Source organism: Atractosteus spatula, chromosome 3 (assembly GCF_055471065.1).
Source record: "Atractosteus spatula isolate fAtrSpa1 chromosome 3, fAtrSpa1.hap1, whole genome shotgun sequence".
In the NCBI taxonomy this organism is placed as follows: Eukaryota; Metazoa; Chordata; class Actinopteri; order Semionotiformes; family Lepisosteidae; genus Atractosteus; species Atractosteus spatula.
In genome coordinates, this window is record NC_142708.1 from 46,153,454 (window position 1) to 46,175,259 (window position 21,806).

At 37.3% G+C, this 21,806-nt stretch overlaps 1 protein-coding gene across 2 annotated transcripts in view; it reads right to left on the bottom strand.

Moving 5' to 3' along the window:
• Window positions 1-1,296: 1,296 nt before the first annotated feature.
• Window positions 1,297-21,806, bottom strand: part of apc (APC regulator of WNT signaling pathway) — a 79,418-nt gene continuing 58,908 nt past the window's right edge. The window contains exons 8-16 of one of the 2 annotated variants that reach the window (XM_088909941.1): window positions 21,093-21,200; window positions 18,915-19,007; window positions 17,962-18,340; window positions 16,322-16,417; window positions 15,732-15,871; window positions 15,566-15,643; window positions 14,710-14,826; window positions 9,278-9,492; window positions 1,297-8,907 (exon numbers count right to left, since the gene is read on the bottom strand). In XM_088909941.1, coding sequence (XP_088766067.1) covers window positions 2,376-8,907; window positions 9,278-9,492; window positions 14,710-14,826; window positions 15,566-15,643; window positions 15,732-15,871; window positions 16,322-16,417; window positions 17,962-18,340; window positions 18,915-19,007; window positions 21,093-21,200 — 7,758 coding nt within the window. In that variant the 3' untranslated portion in view covers window positions 1,297-2,375. Of the gene's footprint in view, window positions 8,908-9,277; window positions 9,493-14,709; window positions 14,827-15,565; window positions 15,644-15,731; window positions 15,872-16,321; window positions 16,418-17,961; window positions 18,341-18,890; window positions 19,008-21,092; window positions 21,201-21,806 lie in introns of both variants that reach the window. The other variant, XM_088909939.1, reaches the window with a different exon arrangement.

Consider the following 21,806-nt stretch of genomic DNA (forward strand, 5'->3'; position numbering starts at 1 on the left):
TCGTTCCAGCCTTGATGAAGAAGGCAATATTGTTGATGGATGAACACAGACTTCCAATCATATACAAGTGTTGGCTCAACAGTGGCCCCCCTAACATGTTGCTTGCTTGGTCAGCTTAGTTTGAAAACAACTAATCATAAGATTAGTGTCCGTGTGTTATTAGATAACTTTGTACTTCTTAATTCTGGACTTCACTATACTGAAAATGATAATCGGCTATTTTGAATTTTTCTGATCCATACCTCTTTACTTCAGACTTGTCTTGTTTCAAAAGGTTCTTGGTCTTATGGTTGTCATATCAGAATGCAAGCTATGGCTTAAAATTCAATATCTAAGAAAATGCATAGACGTATTTACATTGTTGTAAAAAAAATGCAGACTATTCCATACATTTTGTGACTTTTCAAACTTCCTTTGCACCTAAACTGAATTAGAGCTGCCATAATGTATTGCATAAATATTCAAACTTACATACTCGGCACTTTCAGCTTCATCAGTTAGGAACACATTGTGTATAACTTTCTGTACAGTTCTCCTGTAGTGACGTAATCACAGATGCATTTCCCGTGATGGTTTTGGAGAATCTCTTGCACATTGCTTTACCTCACATTCTAACATGCTAGTTTTATAAGATACCTAACTGATGTGCCTATAATCATGAACATTTTACATGAAATTAAAACAAAATCCAGTCTAAGAAGACATTCCAATTCAATAAACTTTATTCATCCCCAGGGGGCAATTTAAGGGGAAATTTAATTGCACAAAGTAGTATTTAAATAAAGAGTGAACTGTAAATAACGAGAACTGATGCTTGGATATTTGTAATCTATTATAGACAAAAAAAACCTTTACAGCATAGCATTGGCAATGTACCTTACTAGATCTCAACTGTCTTTCAAAATCAAAGCTACTTAAACTTACAAACGTGTCCGAAGTGTATTGTTGGAGAAATTCCTTCAGTGAATAAATGCATTTTGCCAATTACTCTATGGAAAAGGTTTGTAAATTGACTTGACATTAGTACACAACTTCAGTCCTGGAAGACAAAAACTCAACAGGTTTGATAGGTTTCTTTGTGTAGCCATCACCGAAACCAGGTATAAATATTTAAGAGGTTCAGTTCAGCCAATGATGAACTTCAATTAGGTAGTTAAAAGGTCAGATGTAATGGAAACCTGCAGACATTGTGGCATTCTAGGACAAGAGTTGTGTTCACCAATATATGCTCATAACCAGACAACATCAGAGAAGCAATCTTCTGGTGTATGGTTCCACTAAATCCACAGCAGTCAGTTTTGCACCAAAATCCATAGTGTTTATTATGTTGCTTTACACTTTGTAATCTGCAACACAGTACTTCTTTCTTAAATAGGCAACCAGTTCCACTTTATTGCATGAAGGAAAATCATAAAACAAGTGTGTACATCTTAATCATTCACATAGTGTAGAATAAATCTTTTTTGGCAGAACAAAAAACACCTTGCTTCAGATAATATGCTATGACAGTGATAGTGGTTAAGAATAAAAACAAACCATTAAATGTTAAGAAATTATCAGACCAACACCAAAACATACAGTAATAATTTATTTTGAAATTTTCATTTAGTCCTTTTGAGACAACCTATGTCTCATTATTAAAAGAGCAGCCATCTCACCTCAATAACATAATATACAACAAGTTAACAGCATAGCAAAGGATCTACCTACTTTCTGATAAAATCTATTTCCAAAGTAAAACAATCTCATCCAAGGTTTCCAAGGTTACAGATAATACCTTATTTTCACACACAAAATAGTGTAAGTTATTACACTATAGCTACCTATACACACCATGTGACCACAAATGTTAATCGTTACTTCAGGAAACAAACCATCAGATCAGTTCATGCAGAAGAGCAGGATGGGAGTTTTTTTAACTTTCTTTGAAGCAGTAGAATTAAAGTAACAGCTCTGTTTGCATGATTAAACTATTATTAAACTAATGCTGACTTATAATAAAAATCTCAAAAATCAAAAGCATCAGTAAAAGTCCTTTTTAAACAGTGTTTTACCATCTCAAAAATCTTGTTTAAGCCAAGCAAGGATCATGTCAGGGATTCAATTTAAATAATACATCAAAAAACAATATGTACAGTACAAATATGCTTACTGTCCCCTCCAAATTTATCTCCTTCTGATAACCAAGTGTGCCAGCCACATTTCTACCAGCAATGATAGTGTGCCTTAATCAAATATGGCTTCCAGAACTGATACCTTCAAAAAATATTTACATTGTATTCTTCCCAACAGTCAACAAAGCAAATGTACTAAAGTATACATATTAGTGATCAAATCCTATGTAAATTACAAATTATGTTTTTTTTTTCATACTTTCACACAGAAGTCACAAGGTATGATCCAGAAAGACGTTTGGGACTTTGATTTCCACTTGACTCAACACCTTCTCCTTTGGAGTCTCTTTTTTTTGTGCTGCTGTTCACTGGTGTTGGGATCTGTGATGGTCGAGCAGATGTGCCATCATTGCTGCTCTTTCTAGGGCTTGGATTGTAATTGAATGGGGTCACTCTTGCTGCGACAGCACCACTGGGAGAGCTGTGCTTACTGGAATTTGAAGAACTGAAAGGGGTGCGCTCACTGATGGGATTTTCATGAGTCTCTGGTGTTGCACCTGGATTGCTTGCAGCTGCCTTGCCATCCATTCCTTTTTTGTCAGTGTATTCACTCTTGGTGAATGAATTCACATTTTCTAAACCAAGAACACGAACAGGTGCATTTTCATTCACCATGGGTTGTTTAGACTGTGGGTCATTTGCATCGGGGTCATCAGCAGTTAATTTTTCTGGCAAACTGTCAATAACTGGAGGAGTGTTGCCTGTTGGTGATTTTCCAGACCTAGGGTTGTTTATAGGACAGTCCTCAATTCTGACCCACACATCCTCAGTTTTGGACACAGCAGGAGCCATCTGATGAACCAAAAGTTTACAATCATCACCAAGTGCATCACTTGATGTATCCTGGGTTTGGTAATTTGTCAACTGAGGAATGTCACTCTCCTTAATTTTTCTCCAAGTTCCTTTCAAAGGGGCATGGCTCTCTTTACTTTTAGCTCCTTGAGCAGGACTTGCACTCTGCCTTTCATCTTCGCTTTTTGCTTTTTCACTAGATTCAGAAGATGCTGAAAGTATAGATGAGGAGCTCCCTGTTCTCTTCCATGTACTTACTCTTGGCAGGGATGAAGAGTGTTTGCTGTGCTCACGCTTCCAAGTGCCAGACCTGTTAATTGGCAGTCTGGAAGGACTTTCAGAATGGGAGCGAGCAATATCATGCCTTCTCAGTGATCTTCCATCACCATTTTCAGATGATGAATTTTGAGCGTGAGGGGATTTCCTCCAACAGCTACCTTGATATGGCAAAGTTAACGACATATCTGGCAGAGAAGGACTTAACACTGGTGTCTGTGACTGGGATCGGTTTGGAGATACTGGCCTAGAGGAAGGAGATAAAGACTCAAAGGAAGCAGACTCTTCTAGTTTTCGCTTTAGTGTTGGACTAGGGGCTTCTTTAATAAAGGTTGACTGACGTACCAGTACAGGTCTCTCAGACCTATCAGACTCACTTCCACTGGACTTTGTGGAAGACATCCTGGACAGCTCTACCTTTTTAGCAGAACCAGAAGCTGATGACTGGTTCAAGCCCTTGGAAGCTGATTCACTCCTTGGAATTCCACTAGTACTTCTAGGTAAACCACTCTGCTTTGTGGGGGTTTGCTGCCCTAAATGTCTGCCTGGAGAAGTATAGGACATTCTAGCCGAACCTGTTGACTTGCTAGAAGCTGAACTTGGGGATGATGTGCGGGGTAATTGTGACAACTTGTTAGAAGGACATATGCCATTTCGTCCAGGTGATACAGATGTGCGACCAGGTGATTGCATGGGTCTGGTCAAAGGTTGCTGTGTAGGCCTAGAAGGAGTTGAATCTCTCGAACCCGATCGAGAAGATGCCTTACTTGATCCTCCTTGAGAACTCTGTTGCCTACTTGCACTGTTTGGGTCTGATTTAACAGGTGTTTTACTCCTAGGCGAATTACCAGAAGTCTGGCCTTGGGCAGGTGTTTTTGAGGTACCACTTTTTGGCGGTGTCTTTTTTGGAACTGGACTGGTGCTTGGTGAACTGCTTCGTACACCAGGAATATGAATCATGGTCCTTCCACGTGAAATCATAGGAACAGGGGTGTGTTTCTGTTGAGAAGAAACACCCTCAAGATTGGATCGCGCCTTCCCAGTTATCAGACTTTTATAAACTTTCTTTCCACCTTTAAGGCTTTTTGCTTGCTCTTCCTCTTTCTTCTTTGATTCTAAAGTGCTCTTTTCCCCTGGTTTTAAGATTCTTGGGCCTTTACCGGAGGTTATTGGTTTCTCTTCTTGGTCCGGTGTAAGATGGAAAGGAGATCCTATTGAAATACCAGACTTAAGAGACAGGATTGAATCAGAATCAGAAGAGGCCTGTCTAGAGAGGCTAGCAGCAGCCTGATGCAAGCTACTCACTATAGAGTTAGCACCTTCTTGAATGGCCTTCCAATCAAAAGATTCAGAATCAGGTGAAAGAGCCTGCTCTGAAATGGGACTTTGTATATCTCTAAGGTCCAAAGTTAAATCTGTTTCTTCAGCTAATATGCCACCTACATTTTTATCTTCAATTAACCCATGGTCATCTCCTTTGATTCTAGTTGGCTGTTTTTTCTTTTTTGGCATTGCCGAACTGATACATTCTTGCAGAAGGTCATCTTCTGAATCAATGCTAAGAGAACTAAGGGAACTGTTCCTAGAAAAGCATACTGGCGTATCTTCAACATGGAAGGCCTTGGGTGCATAACCAGATGCCTGAGGCCTGGATCCTTCTACTTGGGTGTTTGAACTTTCTTTCTGATTGGAGTCCTTATTATTGTTTTCTTGGTCTATATCACTCAATGAGCTGAGAGAAGAGTTTCTAGAAAAACAAACAGGTGTATCTTCAATAGCAAAGTTCTGCATCTTTTCATCTGTAATTGATCCTGTGGTTTCTTTGGATGTCTGTGGGAAAGTTGCTTGTTTCTGCAGAAGAGGTTTTGCTGGTGGCCTGTTAGGAGAAGGTCTATGAAACATCTGTGTTTTACCGGTGGATGGGTAGCTAGAAGGCTGTTCAATGGTATTTTTTGTTGAAGCTTTTTTCTGCTCTTTTTCTTTTTTAAGTTCTGCCTTTTCTTTAGAAAAGTCCAGTTCATCATCATCAAAGTCTAATGAACTAAGAGAATCATTACGAGAAAAGCAATAAGGCGTACCCTCTATTGGTGTATAATGGTGAGGTGAATCAAAAGCAAAACTCCCTCGTATTCGCTCTTCACCGCCTGGAGGTTTGTCTGTATACTCTCTAGAGGCAGTTTTTGGATCTCTTTTTTTGACTTCCTTGTTTTTATCAGAGAAAGAGCCCTCAGGTGGACAAGTGTTGGTAGGCTCTGCTCTTTTCATTACTCGAGCTCTATATTCACTGCTTTGAGGCATAGGCTTCACTGGAGATGTAGGCTTCTTTTTTTCTGAATCTTTTGGCCCTGGACTCCCTGGAGATGCAGATGTGTGCTGTACCTGATCTATAATTTTTTTCACTCTGAAAGGCTTATGACTTTTACCCTTTGGCATGGCAGAACTTATACACTCTGCAAGAATCTCCTCACATTCCTCAGGTTTTTCATCTTCCACTTCAAGTGCAGGTGTAGAGGGACCTTTGATGACATCCTTTGTATCAGTGCTTCTTCCCTCTGGATTGGTATCTCGTCTTTCAATAGTGGCAGGCCCAGCTCCCATGCTGGTGCCTTCAGCATTTGCTAACTCATTCGGAGGGGACTCGATCGTAAGATCGCTAAGAGATGTTGCTGTTGAAAAGTTAATGGGGGTTCCTTCAACACAATAAACTCTTGGCATATCTTCACCATGAGTAAAACTGACATGCTTTTGCTGCTGCCCTCTGTTTTGTGAAGGGAGAAGTTTATACACAGGCAGCTGACTTGGTTTTCGGGCTACAGGTGGAGGTATTCTTGAAGTGGTTGATGGTGATGGCTTTTTGGTTTTTCTTGAGGACTTGGTTGGCATAGCAGAGTTTATACACTCTTCCAATATCTCAATGTCATCATCATCAGAACCAAGTTCACATGGAACTTCAGGCTTATCTTCAATCTTGGCTTCTTTAGTGTCTTCTTTTTCAGTGTCTTCATTACCATGATCATCTTCATGAACTGGAGGCATTATTCTAAGTTCAATATCTTTCTGAATGAAGGGCTCATCAAGACTTAGTGCACTTAAACTTGAAGAACAAGAAAATCCATCTGGTGTGCTTTCGGTTGCAAAATGTAAGAGTGTGTCATTGTCCGGAAGTACCTGGACTTTTTGAACAGCAGTGTTTACAGCTACATGTCTTGGAGCTAGCTCTCTCTTTTCAACATGCGTAGGCACTTTCATTTTGTGTTTAATCTGAGTTGCGTGTGGTGGTGGCGGAGTCTTGCTTCGGCTTGGTGGCATTGTTTGCCCAGGACTGTCCGGAAGATCACTTGGACTAATAATTCCACTAACCATGCCACTACATGGTTCACTCTGTACAGAACTGGCAATTGAGTGACTCTCAAAGCTGTCCAGAGAGCTGACTGAAGTACACCTGCTAAACATTAGAGGTGTCTCATGTACATAGTGCTCTGGAGGACTTTTGGGAGTCTGTGCTCCACTTTTGGATGGAGATTTGGCACCAGAAGAAAATTCAACAGCTTTATGTCTTGATCCATCAGATGTTGCCACGTTAGAAGCCTGATTTCTATGAGGCTTCATTCTCATGTACTGAGATGATGACTGGCCTTCAGCTACAGGCTGTTCAGACAAAACACCACTGGCTTCTTTGTCAGCAATTGGCAGAGTTGGGTAATTATTTGCAGAACTTCTGGGTTGCTCACGCCCTTCCATTTCATCCTCTGCAGAAGAAAGTGATGACAAGGAACTGCCCCTTGAAAAGCAGATTGGAGTGTCTTCCACACAGTATGTTTGTATGGTTTCTTGATTAATGGAGGGTGCCTTGCATGTCGAAGTCTTTTGAAGCACCTGAGGTGGCCCAGATCGTGTCTGAGCTGATGAAGGATGTAGCTGGCTTTGTCTGCTGGATGTTTTGGATGCTGTACCAGAGGAAGTTCCACCACCCTGTGTTAAATGATCCTTTGCTGAGCTCTTAGCAGATGATGACTTTGAATGAGTAAACATAGACTTCTGGGAAGAGGGAGATTCTGATGAGTATTTTAAACTATAATCAATTGGTTGTTCAACATGGTGATGTTCCTCACTATACTTCATACTGTAATTTGTTGGCTGATCCTCTTCATCATGTTGCTCCTCTTCTGAATAGCGCTCACTGTAGTTTGTTGGTTTATCATCTTCATAATCATCAACTGGGCACATTGGCTGACTTATCTTTTTGTTCATACCATGACTAGAACTACCCCTGCTTTGCTCAGAGCTGTTGGAGCTCCTTCTGAAGCCACCAGGACACTCTGGCTGTACAAATCGAGACTGATATTTCATGTGTTTTTCTTCACTATCACTAGTGCTTTCAGTATACATTTGATAAGCTTGACTTTGAGATCTCACTGATTTCTGATCATTTCGTTTCATTTCATCTTCAACAAGATGTTTAGGTCTTGCCCATCTTTCATTTTGACTAGGACTTTGCCTTCCTGAATTCAGCTGTTCATCAGAATACTTCAGACTGTAATTAATTGGAGTGTCCAGGTCTCCATCATTGTCTTCCATATGATTGGCACTGTGTATTTTGTGAGCTAGGTCAGCTGGATATTTGCCATAGCTACAAAATTTCCCTTCATCATCTTCTGAGTAAGAGTCCACTGATGGCTTCATTTGACCCCTTTTGCCATACCCATCACTGCTACTCACACTATTCAAGCTATCATTTGATGCCCTGTATTCCATTTTTACATATGGCATTGGACATGTCCTATTTGGATGTTCTGGTTTATTGAAAGCATACACATTTGAATGTGTATGAGTGGATGAACGCCTTATGCCACTTATATCCTCTTGGATGCAATGAATATCTGTAGATGTTCCAACAGGCCTTTCCTCTTGGGATATATGCATGCTCTGTACTTCTTCCATAACCTTGGCAATCTGTGCTGCTGTTGTAGATATCTGCATGCCTATTCTCTTGGAAGTGTTATCTGTCGAAGGGTGGAACCCACCAGGCCCAGCTCCTCTCCTTTCCCTATCAAGGCTTCGATCCTTTTCAGCTCTAGAACCTTCTGAATTTCCTCTGCTATCTCGAGATGAAGAGCTAGACAGCACCGGAGTGTTCATGTAAGGTGAAAGCACTGTTATATTGTTAGGATTAAAACTCTCTGGCCTACATAATCCATCATCATTATGACGTCCTGAGTCCAAAACATATTCACTGTAGACATTTTGTTTATGTCTTGGTTTGCTTCTATGTGAAGCTTTGGGGCTCAAATTATCAATATTATCAAATGTTTCTGAGAGATGCTGTGCATCTAATTCTTCTATTAAAGCCTTTTGTTTCCTTGCATGTAAGGAAGGCAAGCTAGATCCTGGGGACATGATGTTGGCATCCTTATATTTAGCTGGTCGGTTGGCCATGAGGTTCCTTAAAGCTGCTGCACTACCCATTGCAATCATTTTGTGCTTTGAGTGAATCAGGTTTTTAAGCATGCTAACAGCTCCCATGTCCCACAATGCCTCTTGATCCTTTGCATTTCGAGCAGAAAGGTTCCACAGTGTTCCACATGCATTACTGACTATTGTTAAGCTGTGAGATTTCAGATGTTGAAGTAGTGTCTGTAGGCAGTTATTTTCTCTCAGTATTTGCCTAAAGAAAAGGAAAAACAGTTATTGAATGTTTAAAAAAAACTTAGACCTCTTTTTCTTACATATAAAATGTATCTTTGGACTTGAGGATACTGTTAATTTTGATTAAATACATTAACGTCTTATCAAATTAAGATCCCAAATGGAACAAACATATATTGGAACAAAGTAATAGATATGGATATCCCCTAGTTAGTTAAAATTTTAAAAAAAGATTATATATAATCATGTTTCTTTTGAATTGTATACCTTTATAAGCACTGTATATTTTGTGTGATGTTTGAACTTTTGAGATTTCCTTCTATTCGTATTTTTTTTCCTGTAAAACAGATTTTAATTCTAAAAGCACTGAATATAAACCAGATACGTACCTGTGTTCTTCATTTGTTGCAATTAGGCTGGACACGTTTCGTAGGATGCCTCCTCCACTTTCTATGATAGCAAGGGTATTGGTTTGACTTCTGTATGTTAAAGTGCTAACTAAAAACGCCAATGCACCATCCACAGCACAGATATCAGCTTTATTTTCAGTGCAGTGGGCTGACAGGTTCCACAGAGCACTTAAGACACTCTTAAGGGTAGACTCCTTTAAGAAAAAAAAAATGCAAATGAGTTATAAAGAAGCAAAAACGTAAACCAAAATACACATTATAGTAAAATGTATGCCTAAAACAGTGTACAGATGCAGCCATTCAAAATGGGTGAGTTATTTTGCGGCATACCCCGGTGGGCGTGTCGCGGTATAACGCGGTGTCACGCAGTGTCACGTGGTTAATCGCGCGTCATTTGACGCTCTGCCGGAAACTATCCGGCGTCACCTTGTAAAACCGCCAGGGGGAGCTTAACCTCTCATGTACAGCATTTGAGCCTTTAATTTTGAACAGTGTATTACAGCATGTTAATCTTCAGTCATTAAAATGTTGGTATATTTTATGAAAGCAAGATTGCTCAGTTGGACAAAAGTACACAACCTACCTTTATCAGAAATATTTATGCATCAAAGCCTTTACCGAAGATATTACTAATAGTATTAATAATGGATGACTTTGGACAAGCTGTATACTCCAAGTATATTTTCTTTAGCACATTTGTACAAGCACTTGGAATCTGTCCAAGCCATACTTTGTCAGGCATTTTGTTTTACTTCAACGGGCATAAAAACTTCCTTGCTTTTAACAGGGCGTTTCATAATTTCTAACTACGAAAATGATTTAAAATGCGACACCTATCATTCAACTAGAGCTTAAAATATCACAAGGAAAAATACACACCGGTATTCCATTTCTCCCTAAACATTGTAAGCTTCGAAGTCTTTAACTAACGTGATACCGGAGTCAACAAGCATACTTTTAGAATTTGATTAAAAGGGAATATAATATGGAATCGCGTATCTCAAGAAATTAATAACGATATAATTATATTCATGTTGCAAAAGAACTGCAACGGACATAAAAACTCCCTTGCTTTTAACAGAGCGTTCCATAATTTCTAACTACGAAAATGCCAGGTGAAAGGATTTGTAAACATATTTTGTTAAAGCAAGTCAGTTTTTTCTGCAACACATAAAATACATTTTTCCAAGAAAGTTTAGCCTTTGTCACTTATGAAACCACTAAATAAAGACATAAATATAGAAATCTTAAGATTTGTTTTATTTAATGTTGGTAGCAGGATGAACTGTCAGAGTGTATATTTTGTTCGCAAAGTTGCTGCAAGATGTTAACAGTGAAAAAGGTATTTAGAAATGAGTTATTTCAAGATGAAAAAGAAAACATACACGAAACATGGTTTCATTACGACCAGAATCGGTCTTGAGATATTTTTAACTTGATTTACAGTATTTGAGAGGTATGTCTTAACACCGATACTACAGTGCTTAAGTACTGCTCACGTATATGTTTCTAGGTTTATATTATGCATTTCATACGGTCAAATTACTTTTGAGCAACTAATAAGAAGCGCGAAACGGTATGCATTTTACTTTCGTTTTGTGCTGGGACCCGTGGATTGATTAGAGATATCAAGTACATACAAGTCATTTTTTAAATGTTGTAGTTCGTCTTGAAAAAATGTTACGAGTACATCATCTATCAACAATCACACAGGTTCTGTTTCCATATTGCGGATTTTGGTTAGGTATTATCAAATCCAGTGGCGCTGTTAGTTTACTGAGTCCCATGTCACATGGTCTGTGATTGAAGCCTGTAAAACCGGTTTAATTCGTCACAGCCAGCACTCTTCAGGTGTGAGGGTCTTCTGCTCAGAATGAAACGCTAAAATGTTTGTGTATATTCTAATGGTAGTGGGGGCAGGGTGTGTGGGAACAGGTTTGGTTGAAATTGCATTAGAGATCTATGTTCTTCACACCTGAAACATTTTCTCTGAAAGCATTTTCTTCGCAGTTTAACCGATCTTGTTACAGCATGTTACAGTTTACTTTTATTAACCATATTAATTTTAAGTGCTTAATGTAAAATCTTGTAAAAATATATTTTCATTGTTCAAATATACATTAAGTCTGACTATCATATAATAAGTTAAATACAAAACTAAAGAAAAAATAGGGTTAAATATAATTCAAAATATTTTGCTAACAATGTTAACTGTTTATGAATAATAAAATGTATTAACTAAGGAGTAGGATGGCACAGTTGTTAGTATGTTTTTTGTTTTGTTTCTTTTTCATAAATACAACAGTAGTACCTGATGTCTCAGTGGCTTTCAAAATTAAATTATGCAATAAATAACCACATGTAAGACTCTGATGCTTAAAATGTTTAGGGAGAAAGTGGAATACTGGTGTGTATTTTTTCTTTAAACTACCAATACCAGCCATATACAGTCTGTAACGTAGGGATTTCTATATGTCTTTATTTAGTGGTTACATTAGTGACAAAGGCTAAACTTTTAGCTTCAGTAACGTGTACATATATCCCCTTTTTATAAAACGACATGGTTGAAAACTGTTCCAGAGCCACTGTTGTTATAACAGTGAAAAGTACATCATGAAATGCCTCTCCCTGTTCAATCCACTGGAAAAAAGAAAAGGAGCATAAAGCTTCTGATGGTCATAAACGATATTCATTTAGGAGCAGCATCAGAGGTATGTTTTTAACTGCACTGCATTGGAGAGAATACCATAGTGTGTTTTTTTTTTACTCCCTGGCGGAAACTGGCTTCCAGAAGAATCAGTATGGCTCAGAGATTAAATAAAACTTCACTCGCACCAAACAAATGTATATTTCTAAATATCACAACATGATTGAATTTAAGTCATTTTAATAACAATGAATAGTCACCTATGCGTTACAATATAAACATTTATATTGATTTAAATCGCGTTTAAATCACCTTTATTTAAAACCCATAAATAAAGCTGATACTGTTTAGACTTTCAATTATTTAAAACTGTATTAAAGCAGCACGATACACAATGCAACGTAAATCGCTATCTTTGTCTTCTGTGTAATAATGTTCACCTCTCTGTCCAGCAAATTTACAGGTTAAAAACAATACTGTTAGGCTGGGAAAACGATTTTTTTTTAAGAAATACAAAATGAGATATAATGATATGTTCCGGCTTAGACATTAACGAAGAGCATAACGCGTATACTGCATACACTGCAAGTACAACCCCCCTCTCTGCAGGAGTGCTGGCTGTGACGAATTGAACCGGTTTCACGGGTATTTTCAAAGTAGGAGGCGAGATTTCCAGCGAAAGACACTCCCCCCACCCTCAAAAACCCAGTAAGTACAGTACTTACTAGTTAAAGACTAGGCTCCCGACTACGGCGAAAGGAACCCTTCTTTCATTAAAATACAATGAACATATTTTAGCCCTGAATGAATTAATAGCAAACATGGTTTACATAAAAGACATTTTTCCAAGAAAGTTTAGCCTTTGTCACTAATGAAACCACTAAATAAAGACATAAATATAAAAATCCTTAAGATTTTTAAAATACATGACTTTGCTAAAATTTATTTGAAAATAAAAACAATTACAACCGCCAGGGGAGAGAGAGAACAGAGGAGGGATGTTGGTTTTGCATAAGGGGCGGGGCTATGGAAATTAGGTCTGTTTGGGAATGTGTAGTTACATGTTCTGGCTGTTTGTGAATTATCGTTGTTGAGTATGGAGTGTTGAGGTATTGATTTTGTGTAATGCTTTATGTTGAAAATTGAGGTGGATTTTGTTTATGATAAACAGGATAAACTGGGATGGGAGGAAGGTTTGGTTTTGCATAAGGGGCGGGATTATGATAATTGGAGGACTTTGCGAGAGTAAAATGGTTTGATATATTTGATTTTGTATTGTGGTTGTTATCTATGTTTTTGGTTGGTATTATGTTTATATGGTTGTTTTTGTTGGTTGGTTGTTATTATGGTTATTAATAATACGATCTATAGTTGAAATCTGAGCCTAAATAAAAAGAAAAAGCAAGTGATTAGGTTTATGAGCAATCTAATTACTTATTCGTTTAAAACGCTATATAAAATAAAGTTTATTATTAATTTGCTGGACAGAGCGGTGAATATTATTATGCATAAGACAAAGATAACGATCCTGATCAGTTTAGAAATCTGTGTACGCTGTAAGGTTTTTACTTCTTAAACTTTTAAAATACACGTTTTGAATAGAAAGAAATCCTCTTCCTGGTACAGTATGTATAGCAAACCAGCACGTCTTTTTTCTCCAATCAGAGGGGTGTCAGATGGTGTCAGCCAATCACCATTCTGCGTTGGGTAGCAACGGGTGACTGTTCTCAGGCGGAAGATGTAAACAGCTTAATGTTCGTGTTAAATAATTTTTTTAAATTCAATTAAACGGGCACAGTTAAGACATTAAATATACATATACATACTGTATACAGTACAGTTTGCATACGGTAATATGTTTATGTTACGCGATTAAAAAATAAATAAATAAAACTGGAAGGTCCAGCACCAGCTGGATTCGAACACACAACCTGCGAGTTGGTAGTCACGCACCTAGACCAGTAGGCTACAAGACAGCTCGCATGAGCAGCCAGGCGAAACAGCCCTACACAGCCCTGCCGCAGTACACGGATATAATCATACCGTTATTAAATTCTTGAGATACGCGATTCCATATTATATTCCCTTTTAATCAAATTCTAAAAGTATGCTTGTTGACTCCGGTATCACGTTAAAGACTTCGAAGCTTACAATGTTTAGGGAGAAATGGAATACTGGTGTGTATTTTTTTCTTTAAAGTACCAAGACCAGCTATATACTGTATGTTTATGTTCCAAAATTAATATCGTTTATGGCTTTCACACGCGTTACAGTATGCTCCTATTCTTTTTATGCTCAGCTACTAAGATTTCCCTTCAGTGGTAAAATTCAATATCTACAACGGGCACAGCAAAGACGTTTACTGTAAGTCTTTCTACGACAGACCAACGGACCACGAGTGCCCCTGTCGGTCAACCAATCACATACTGCGGTGCCGCGCGTCATCTTGCGTCATACTGAGCGACGTCACCTGCGGTACGTGTCTGTAACGCGCACTTTGAATGGCTGCATCTGTATAAACAAAATTGTTGGCAGTTGTGTAACAAATGTGTGAGGAAAACTAAACAAGTAAATATTTATTTACTGTGAAATCCACATTTATACACATCTCTACAGTAAAATAGGAGTATAGTGATCAAACAATGTTATCTACACTTTGGAAAAACAAAAGATTATTAAAAGTGCTTTAAAAGATAGTCAGAAAACAGAGAAATCATGGAATGAAAGTCATTTGTTTTATAAACCCGTAAAAAAAAATCCTTACCTTCTTTACATCCAGAGCACATTCCATGAGTGCTTTGACACTGCCCACTTCACGCAAAGTCTTTTTACTGTTAACATCCGCTCGCCAAGACAAATTCCTCAGAACACTTGCGATAACCTGCAAATAGATATTTTATTTCCATTTAAAAATGTGGAATAATATCCATAAATACATTCTTGACAGAGAGTAATTACAATGGGAAAATGTGCGGGCTGCCATGAACATTTCTATTTACTGGACAGCAGTACTTCCCAATTTATATCAATGATCCTGACTTGGCAAACATGGATAAATTGCTAAATGTACAGATAAGGATTGTGGACTGAAAACAAAGCAAAGAAAGACCAAAACTGTACAGAACTTAGAAGACTAATGTAGACCATATAGAAGTATTAGATAATATTACCAATAAATGCACAGTAAACTAGTAATAGATCTAGGCAGTAAGAATACACATTACAAGTAAGATGCATTTCAATGATCTTCAAAAAAGCAACAATGCAAGTAATGTTTTAAAAATAAAGACAATAAAACAAAATAGTGAAGTGCAGAAATGAAGTAAAGAGATGCTGTTAAAATTATACAATGCATGTCAATGGCAGACCCTACTTAATATTACAAATGAATTTCACTATGTAGCTAATACTATACCATCTGAGCAGGATTTAAGAAAAAGTACTATAAATGCATCCTGAATGATGAAACTATTTTTGGCCTGAATCTTTTCTGAGTTTTTTTTTTCTGCTTCTTCTCTCAGGGCTTATAATGCATCACTACAATTTGTATTTCATATTTGTCTTTATATCTACGCACAATAAAGCCTCCGAACTTTTATTGTATTGACAAAACACCATACCTGCTGTAAATCTTCACTCTCAGATTTAAGTTGGGCAACCATTGCCCTCATGCAGCCTTTCATCGAACACAAAGTTGCCTGTTAATTTGAAAGAAAATGCAGGTGAATATATAAAAATAACATTTTAATATATTAGGAAGCTGAGTCAGTTTAATTCTTCCCCTACCTTATTGGCCACATCTCCAAAAGTCAGGTTTGTTAATGCCATTCCTGCATATCGTCTTAAAGTTACACTGTAGTGGTCATTAGTGAGTCCATACATTTCACAGTCTACCTGCAACAGCTCTCCAATAGCTTGCAGCCCTCCTGGAAAAAATTGGTAAAAATAAAATACTAAAAAACTGAATAGTTATTTCATGGATGTCTTTAAACTCATCTAGGTCATTCTATAATCTGTGTTAGTAGTATTCTAGGAAAGAAATGGTTTACAGGGTCAGACAGGCTGAGGGAAGGAGAATTATCACAAATCATGGCTTACAATCATATACACAGATGTCAAACCTGCTGAAAATGATCAGGCTGAGAGGAATAAGAATATGATTTGCTTTCAGTAGACATGACATTGCATTGTTTGAAATCAAATTACTCAATTTAATTCAGTGTAATAAGCAGAGACAGATAAAGGCAGCAACAAAACCAGGCTTCAGTGTTTATATTCAGGCAGGGATTTAACATATACAGTTTAAGTTATTTTTTTAATTCCTTCTAAAAACAAAGAACATTGAGAAAGTTCTGTAGTAAAGTTGGATTTTTTACCTAGCTCATTCATTGCATGTCTGTGTTCTTCATCAAATGACAGTTTCATCAGTACACACACAGCAGGGCAGATCTGATGCTCCACTGGAGAGGGCACTAGAAGATCAAGAAAAGAAAAACATCCAATTGCATTACTAGTATCATTAACAAAGCACGCAATAGGATCAACAGATTATGTAGTTGGCAATTACCCATTAGATAAATTATTCCAGATAAATGACCAAAGCCAAAAAAAAACATGAACACAGTCCACACTAAAGGGCCAAACAGATACAGGTGGCACATTATGAGCCCCTGAGTAGTTGGTGAACCACTACCATGTGACCAACTGCACTCCAGAAATGCAAAACATTACTTTAATTACATTATAAATTCAAAGCACTATAACTTTTAGGATAGTACTTTCAGGATACTATATGGAAATATGTTTAAAACCAAAAACAGGAGGTACTTCTTTTTCCAAATGATTGCAGATACTGTATATGGAACAACCTAGCGAATCATATGAAGCCAATATCCTGGCTTCCTTCTAGAAAAAGCCGGATAAGATCCTTGGATTAGTAATTTACTAACTGGCAAATATGCCAGATGGGCTTAATGTCCTAAATGTGCTAAATGTACACCTTTCATTTGTAACCTTTATGTTCTTTCTGCTGATTTTTATATAGGCTACTGTCTATACTACACTGCATAGTTTAAAACGTGTGAAATAGAAGTAAAAATGCTTGGCTCCTCTAAAGTATATACCTTGACCTTGACCATAACTAGAGCAAGGAAATGATGAAAAAACTGATTAAACAAGCTTAATAATTTGAACCCCAGCATGTTAAAATAATGCATATAAATACTACAGTTCAACTTTAAATCTTCTAATACTAGTTTGTTTAATCTCTGACCTAACCGAATTATATTGCAGTTATTAATTGTATTTATGTCAAAAGTATTTTAAGGCAAGTTTAAGCTCGATATCTTAACTATCATATTACAACTAACTTGCTCCATTGTGAATAGGAGTTTAAATAGAATTTGATTTTTTTCCCTCAGATTTGAAGCAATGAAAAGCTTATAAATATTGATAGATTTACAGCATTTCAAAAAAATAATTATATTTGATTTACTGTAATTCTCACTTTTGGATAGCCCTGCTGGTATTTAACTTGACATACTACCTCTCAAGGCTTTATATCAGCCAGACAACAAGCACATGCATCATTTGGGAAGTCCATGCCATGATTGGCAGAGCTAAGAATAAAATATTGCACCTTCTAGGCTACAAGACTCTTCTTTCACTGATTTATTGAATACACCACCCTTTGGATCACTTCATTGTTTGCACGTCTTCCATATTAATTGCATGTTGCTTTTTTTCCCAAAAAACACTATCACCACAGTCAACAAAAAAAAGGTTCTGTGCAGCGGATTAACATTTGCAATTAACACTAACACTCTTTAATACATTTTAAACAACCTACAATAAAATATCAGAAAGCTCGTTTATGTCAAGAGTCCACAAATATTTTTCACAGAGAAAAAAACCAAAGAAACTGTAATCAATCAATTCTCAATATCAAGTTCATGCAAGGTACCATGATGCAGAAAAATCCAGCATCCTCACTCAGAAATGTTCAGGAGAAACCTACTGGGATTTTTGTCCTGATCCACTCCCCGCTCGTGGGCCTCTTGCCATTCCCAACAGGTCTCACAGTAGGCCCGGATCTGCTCCAGCAGGTGAAGAACACGAATCTCTCGTCTCCCTCGCTTGTCATCAGGCTGCGAGTGGATGATGTTGTGTAGAGCTGCACTGGCCCTTGCACGGGCCTCTTTACTGCCTCGCGAATTACCCAGCAGCACCGAGTCTTTATCATTGCCATGCAACAGCTGGATTAGCAAAGGAAGGCAGCCCGATTGCCGCATTGCAATACAGCTGTCCTGGGAACTTGACATTGCCAGCAAAGTACGAGACATGTCGTCTTTATCGTGGGTACCGAGCATTGAGAGAAGAGAATAAACCATTTCCACCTAAAGTCAAAACAAAGAACAGCTACATGTAAAAATGAATTTTTGCCTCTGCTGGAAAATAACAGATTAAAGTAAATTCAAAATCAGAAACATTTAATAAAATTTGGAAATTTAAGATTAAGAAGATGAGAACATACAAAAAGAGCTTCATTTAAATTAACTAATTTAATTTAACGTTGTTAAAAATAGCAACATTTAGAAGAATCATATTTAACTATTTACAAGGTAGGAGAACTACCTTGTATGCCCTTAAGTGCATATCAGTGTTCACTTTATAACAAATGCATTTATATTTGTTTTTTGCCCAGCTACCATTTGTTCTGACTTCAGTTCACATATACAAAACTACATGTTACACCGAATGCAACGTCTAGTTCAAATTATGAATTTATACTGAAATATAAAGCAAGACTGAACAAAATGTTAAGCCACATTTCATATTTCAGTTTACAAACATGCAATTTTGAAAAACTGTTAGTAAGACTATCCAAACAAACACAGCCAAAGAACTGTTACAATTATTGTATTAGTAAAAATGCAGTGTAGCAACCTGGGGCTTGGAATCTTCGGTTACCTTGGTACCCAGGTGACTTGTCAGTCGTCTTGGGACAGAATAACTACAGCTCATTTCATTGGCTGCCTCGTGATCCATTCGGGCACTTGGACCCTACAGAGACAAAAACCAGACAAAATAGAGCACGAAAGAGTTTAGATTACAGGAATGATTAAAATTGATAGTGAATAAACCTTGATGATATTTTGTGCCACAACACAGGCCATCCCAATTTATTACCAAAAGTAATGTACAGTTATTTCAGTAACTTTGAAGTACAAAGAATTTGTTAGCTAATTGCTATTTTAGGTTTATCAACCTGTCTTTAGCAGCATTAACAATTTTGTCCATTCTTTAAATTAGAATTGCTACAGAAAGTTTGTTCAGGCTTGCATCAAGTTGTTCAAGATGCAATGACAAGTTCTGCACTGTACAAAATGCAGCATTGTAAAGGAAATAAATCCTCCAGATATGATAAAATGACAAGAAGGCTGAAGACAAAAGCAATTGCAGAGGGCCCCCGCAACAAAAACGTGCATTTGCTTCATAACCTGTAGAGATGACAAAAGGAATGAACTATCATACGTTTTAAACAAACTTAATTATGAAAACATGCTGATAATCCTTTAACAAATTGCATATACTGTAAGGCTAGAAGTCTAAAATCATACTTTTCTGCCCTGCAAAACCAAATCTGTCAATAAGGCCTCATATGAGACAATATTAATAGTTCACCTATTAATATAGTTTAGAAATACACCAGTATTACAAAGAGCATCTCCAACTGAAATCATTAATCCCAGCTGTAACAAGTATTAAGAGAAGGTAATCAATGTTGCTAAAACACAAGTTGCTTTGTGTAACCAACCAAGTGTAATATAATTGTAATAGATGGAACTGAGCAGATGCACATCATTACTTAATGGCTATTTCTGTTCTAAAATGTCATTTGGATACCACTAAAATTATTTAAGCTGGACCTTCACCTAATGTTTTGCAGTACTATGACGATACTGTACATCCTAACCACTGCATTCAGAAATGCAGTACAAGATAAAAAACAGCATCTCCTCTGGTTTTGCAGAAAAAAAAACATGGCCGTGACTGATGAGCTTTTAATGCACTTATCAGAAAGCTAATACAAAAATAGCGTCCATATATCGTCAGAGATCATTAAATGACTGAAGACTGAAGTTCAGCTGTTTAAACATTGAGTACAGTACCTTCAGTAAAGACGTGCGCTTGTAACAACCATGATGATGGCAGTTTGCAAATATGCTCATTGAGTTACCAGTAGTGTGTGTATGGGAAACAAAATGCTCCCACCACCAATTAAGGATGGCTAGCCTGTTCTTTCACCTTTTATTATTACCACTGAAGTTTTATGTACAGAAATCATTTCAGGAACAGGATAAAATGATAAATGTATACTCCCGCCTGAGGTTAAATATGTAAAGCATCTACCAAACAGCTTTTTGCCTGCTGCAAGATTAAATTACAGTAAGCACAACTGATGCACTATACAAAAGATAGCAGGGATAATGTAATTAAAATCAATCCACTTAAAACACATACTTGTTCCCAATCATAAAAAATTGCCTTTGCTCAGCAAAACAGCATTTAATTCCTTGCTTTGAATTTAAGACAGCAGTCTTACACCTTGTATAGTCTTTGAAAAATACTGTTACTTTGAAAATTACTGTTGTGTGTGAAATTAACACTTAAGAAATCCCACAGTCTTAAGGCACACCTAGTATAAAATTTGGTGATTACAGTAGGACTAAAGAAAACGAAAGTTTCACTTTTAATGCTGAAATAAAATTTCTGTACATGAAATAAAATTTACGATCTTTTCAATTTATCTGAGGCTGCATAGTTAAGGTAATGGAAAATACAAAGAAATCAAAATCAGAATTCAAGATTCTGTACAAACATGGTTATGTGGAGTTAGCCAGACCGAACCCCCAGTTTCAATGCTATTCTCTGTGCCACAGCTTAAAATGGTTGTGCAAATCACTGTTTAAACAGGCTGCCTGAAAGAAGAAAATGCAGAAGCAGCAGAATGATGGCATAATCAGGTCAAGCTTGTTTACTGCTAAGTAATCGGACAACCCCCGCAATATTCAGCACTATTCGGCAGTTGTTGCTCTTGTATTTGATACAGAAATGGAGCGCAAGAGAAAACGTAAGTTTACCTACCTGACCACACCCCGTGGTACCCATTCCAGATTCTGCAGCTGCCTGTCCTCCCTCATTCTGTCTCTCTGAATCACGTGAAGCTGGGTCATGCTTGGTCTGCGATGTCTTCTGTGTAAACAACAACTTCACCATGAAGCATCAGCACACAGCATTGGCAACAGGCAGTGTTTGCCAGCTGCTATCATTACATTTTGTTCAAGCATCTGCTGTTTCTACTCTACTCCGTATCCCCCTGACCTAAATAATCAGTAGCTCAGATTGGGTTTTCTCTGAAAGGGGGATGGGTGGGTAAGAGGGGAAAATTATTCTATTATTCCATTACACTAGTTACTTTGACGATTTGCAACCTCAAAAACTTCATAAGGACTAGCTACATTAAAACAAATTCCATGGCATTCAATTTCTTTTTCCTATATAGTCTTTCCTTGAAAAGAATCACCAAATGTAACAGGAGAAAAGATGCACAAAGCTGCCGTTTGTGCACACAGTCACATGATTCAATCACATCTCTTTAGGCAAATGCAGAGCTCCTGAGCTGTTATTTATAGCATAGCTCGTAATACCAAAAAACAATCTAAGCCTATAAAATATTATACTACAAAATCAAACATAAAAAGGTTTTTCTGCCCTTATTACTAAAGGTTTCCATTTCCAAAAATATTTTATTGAAACTTGCAACCTTGGCAATCTTGCAATGATTGCAGACCACTCTTT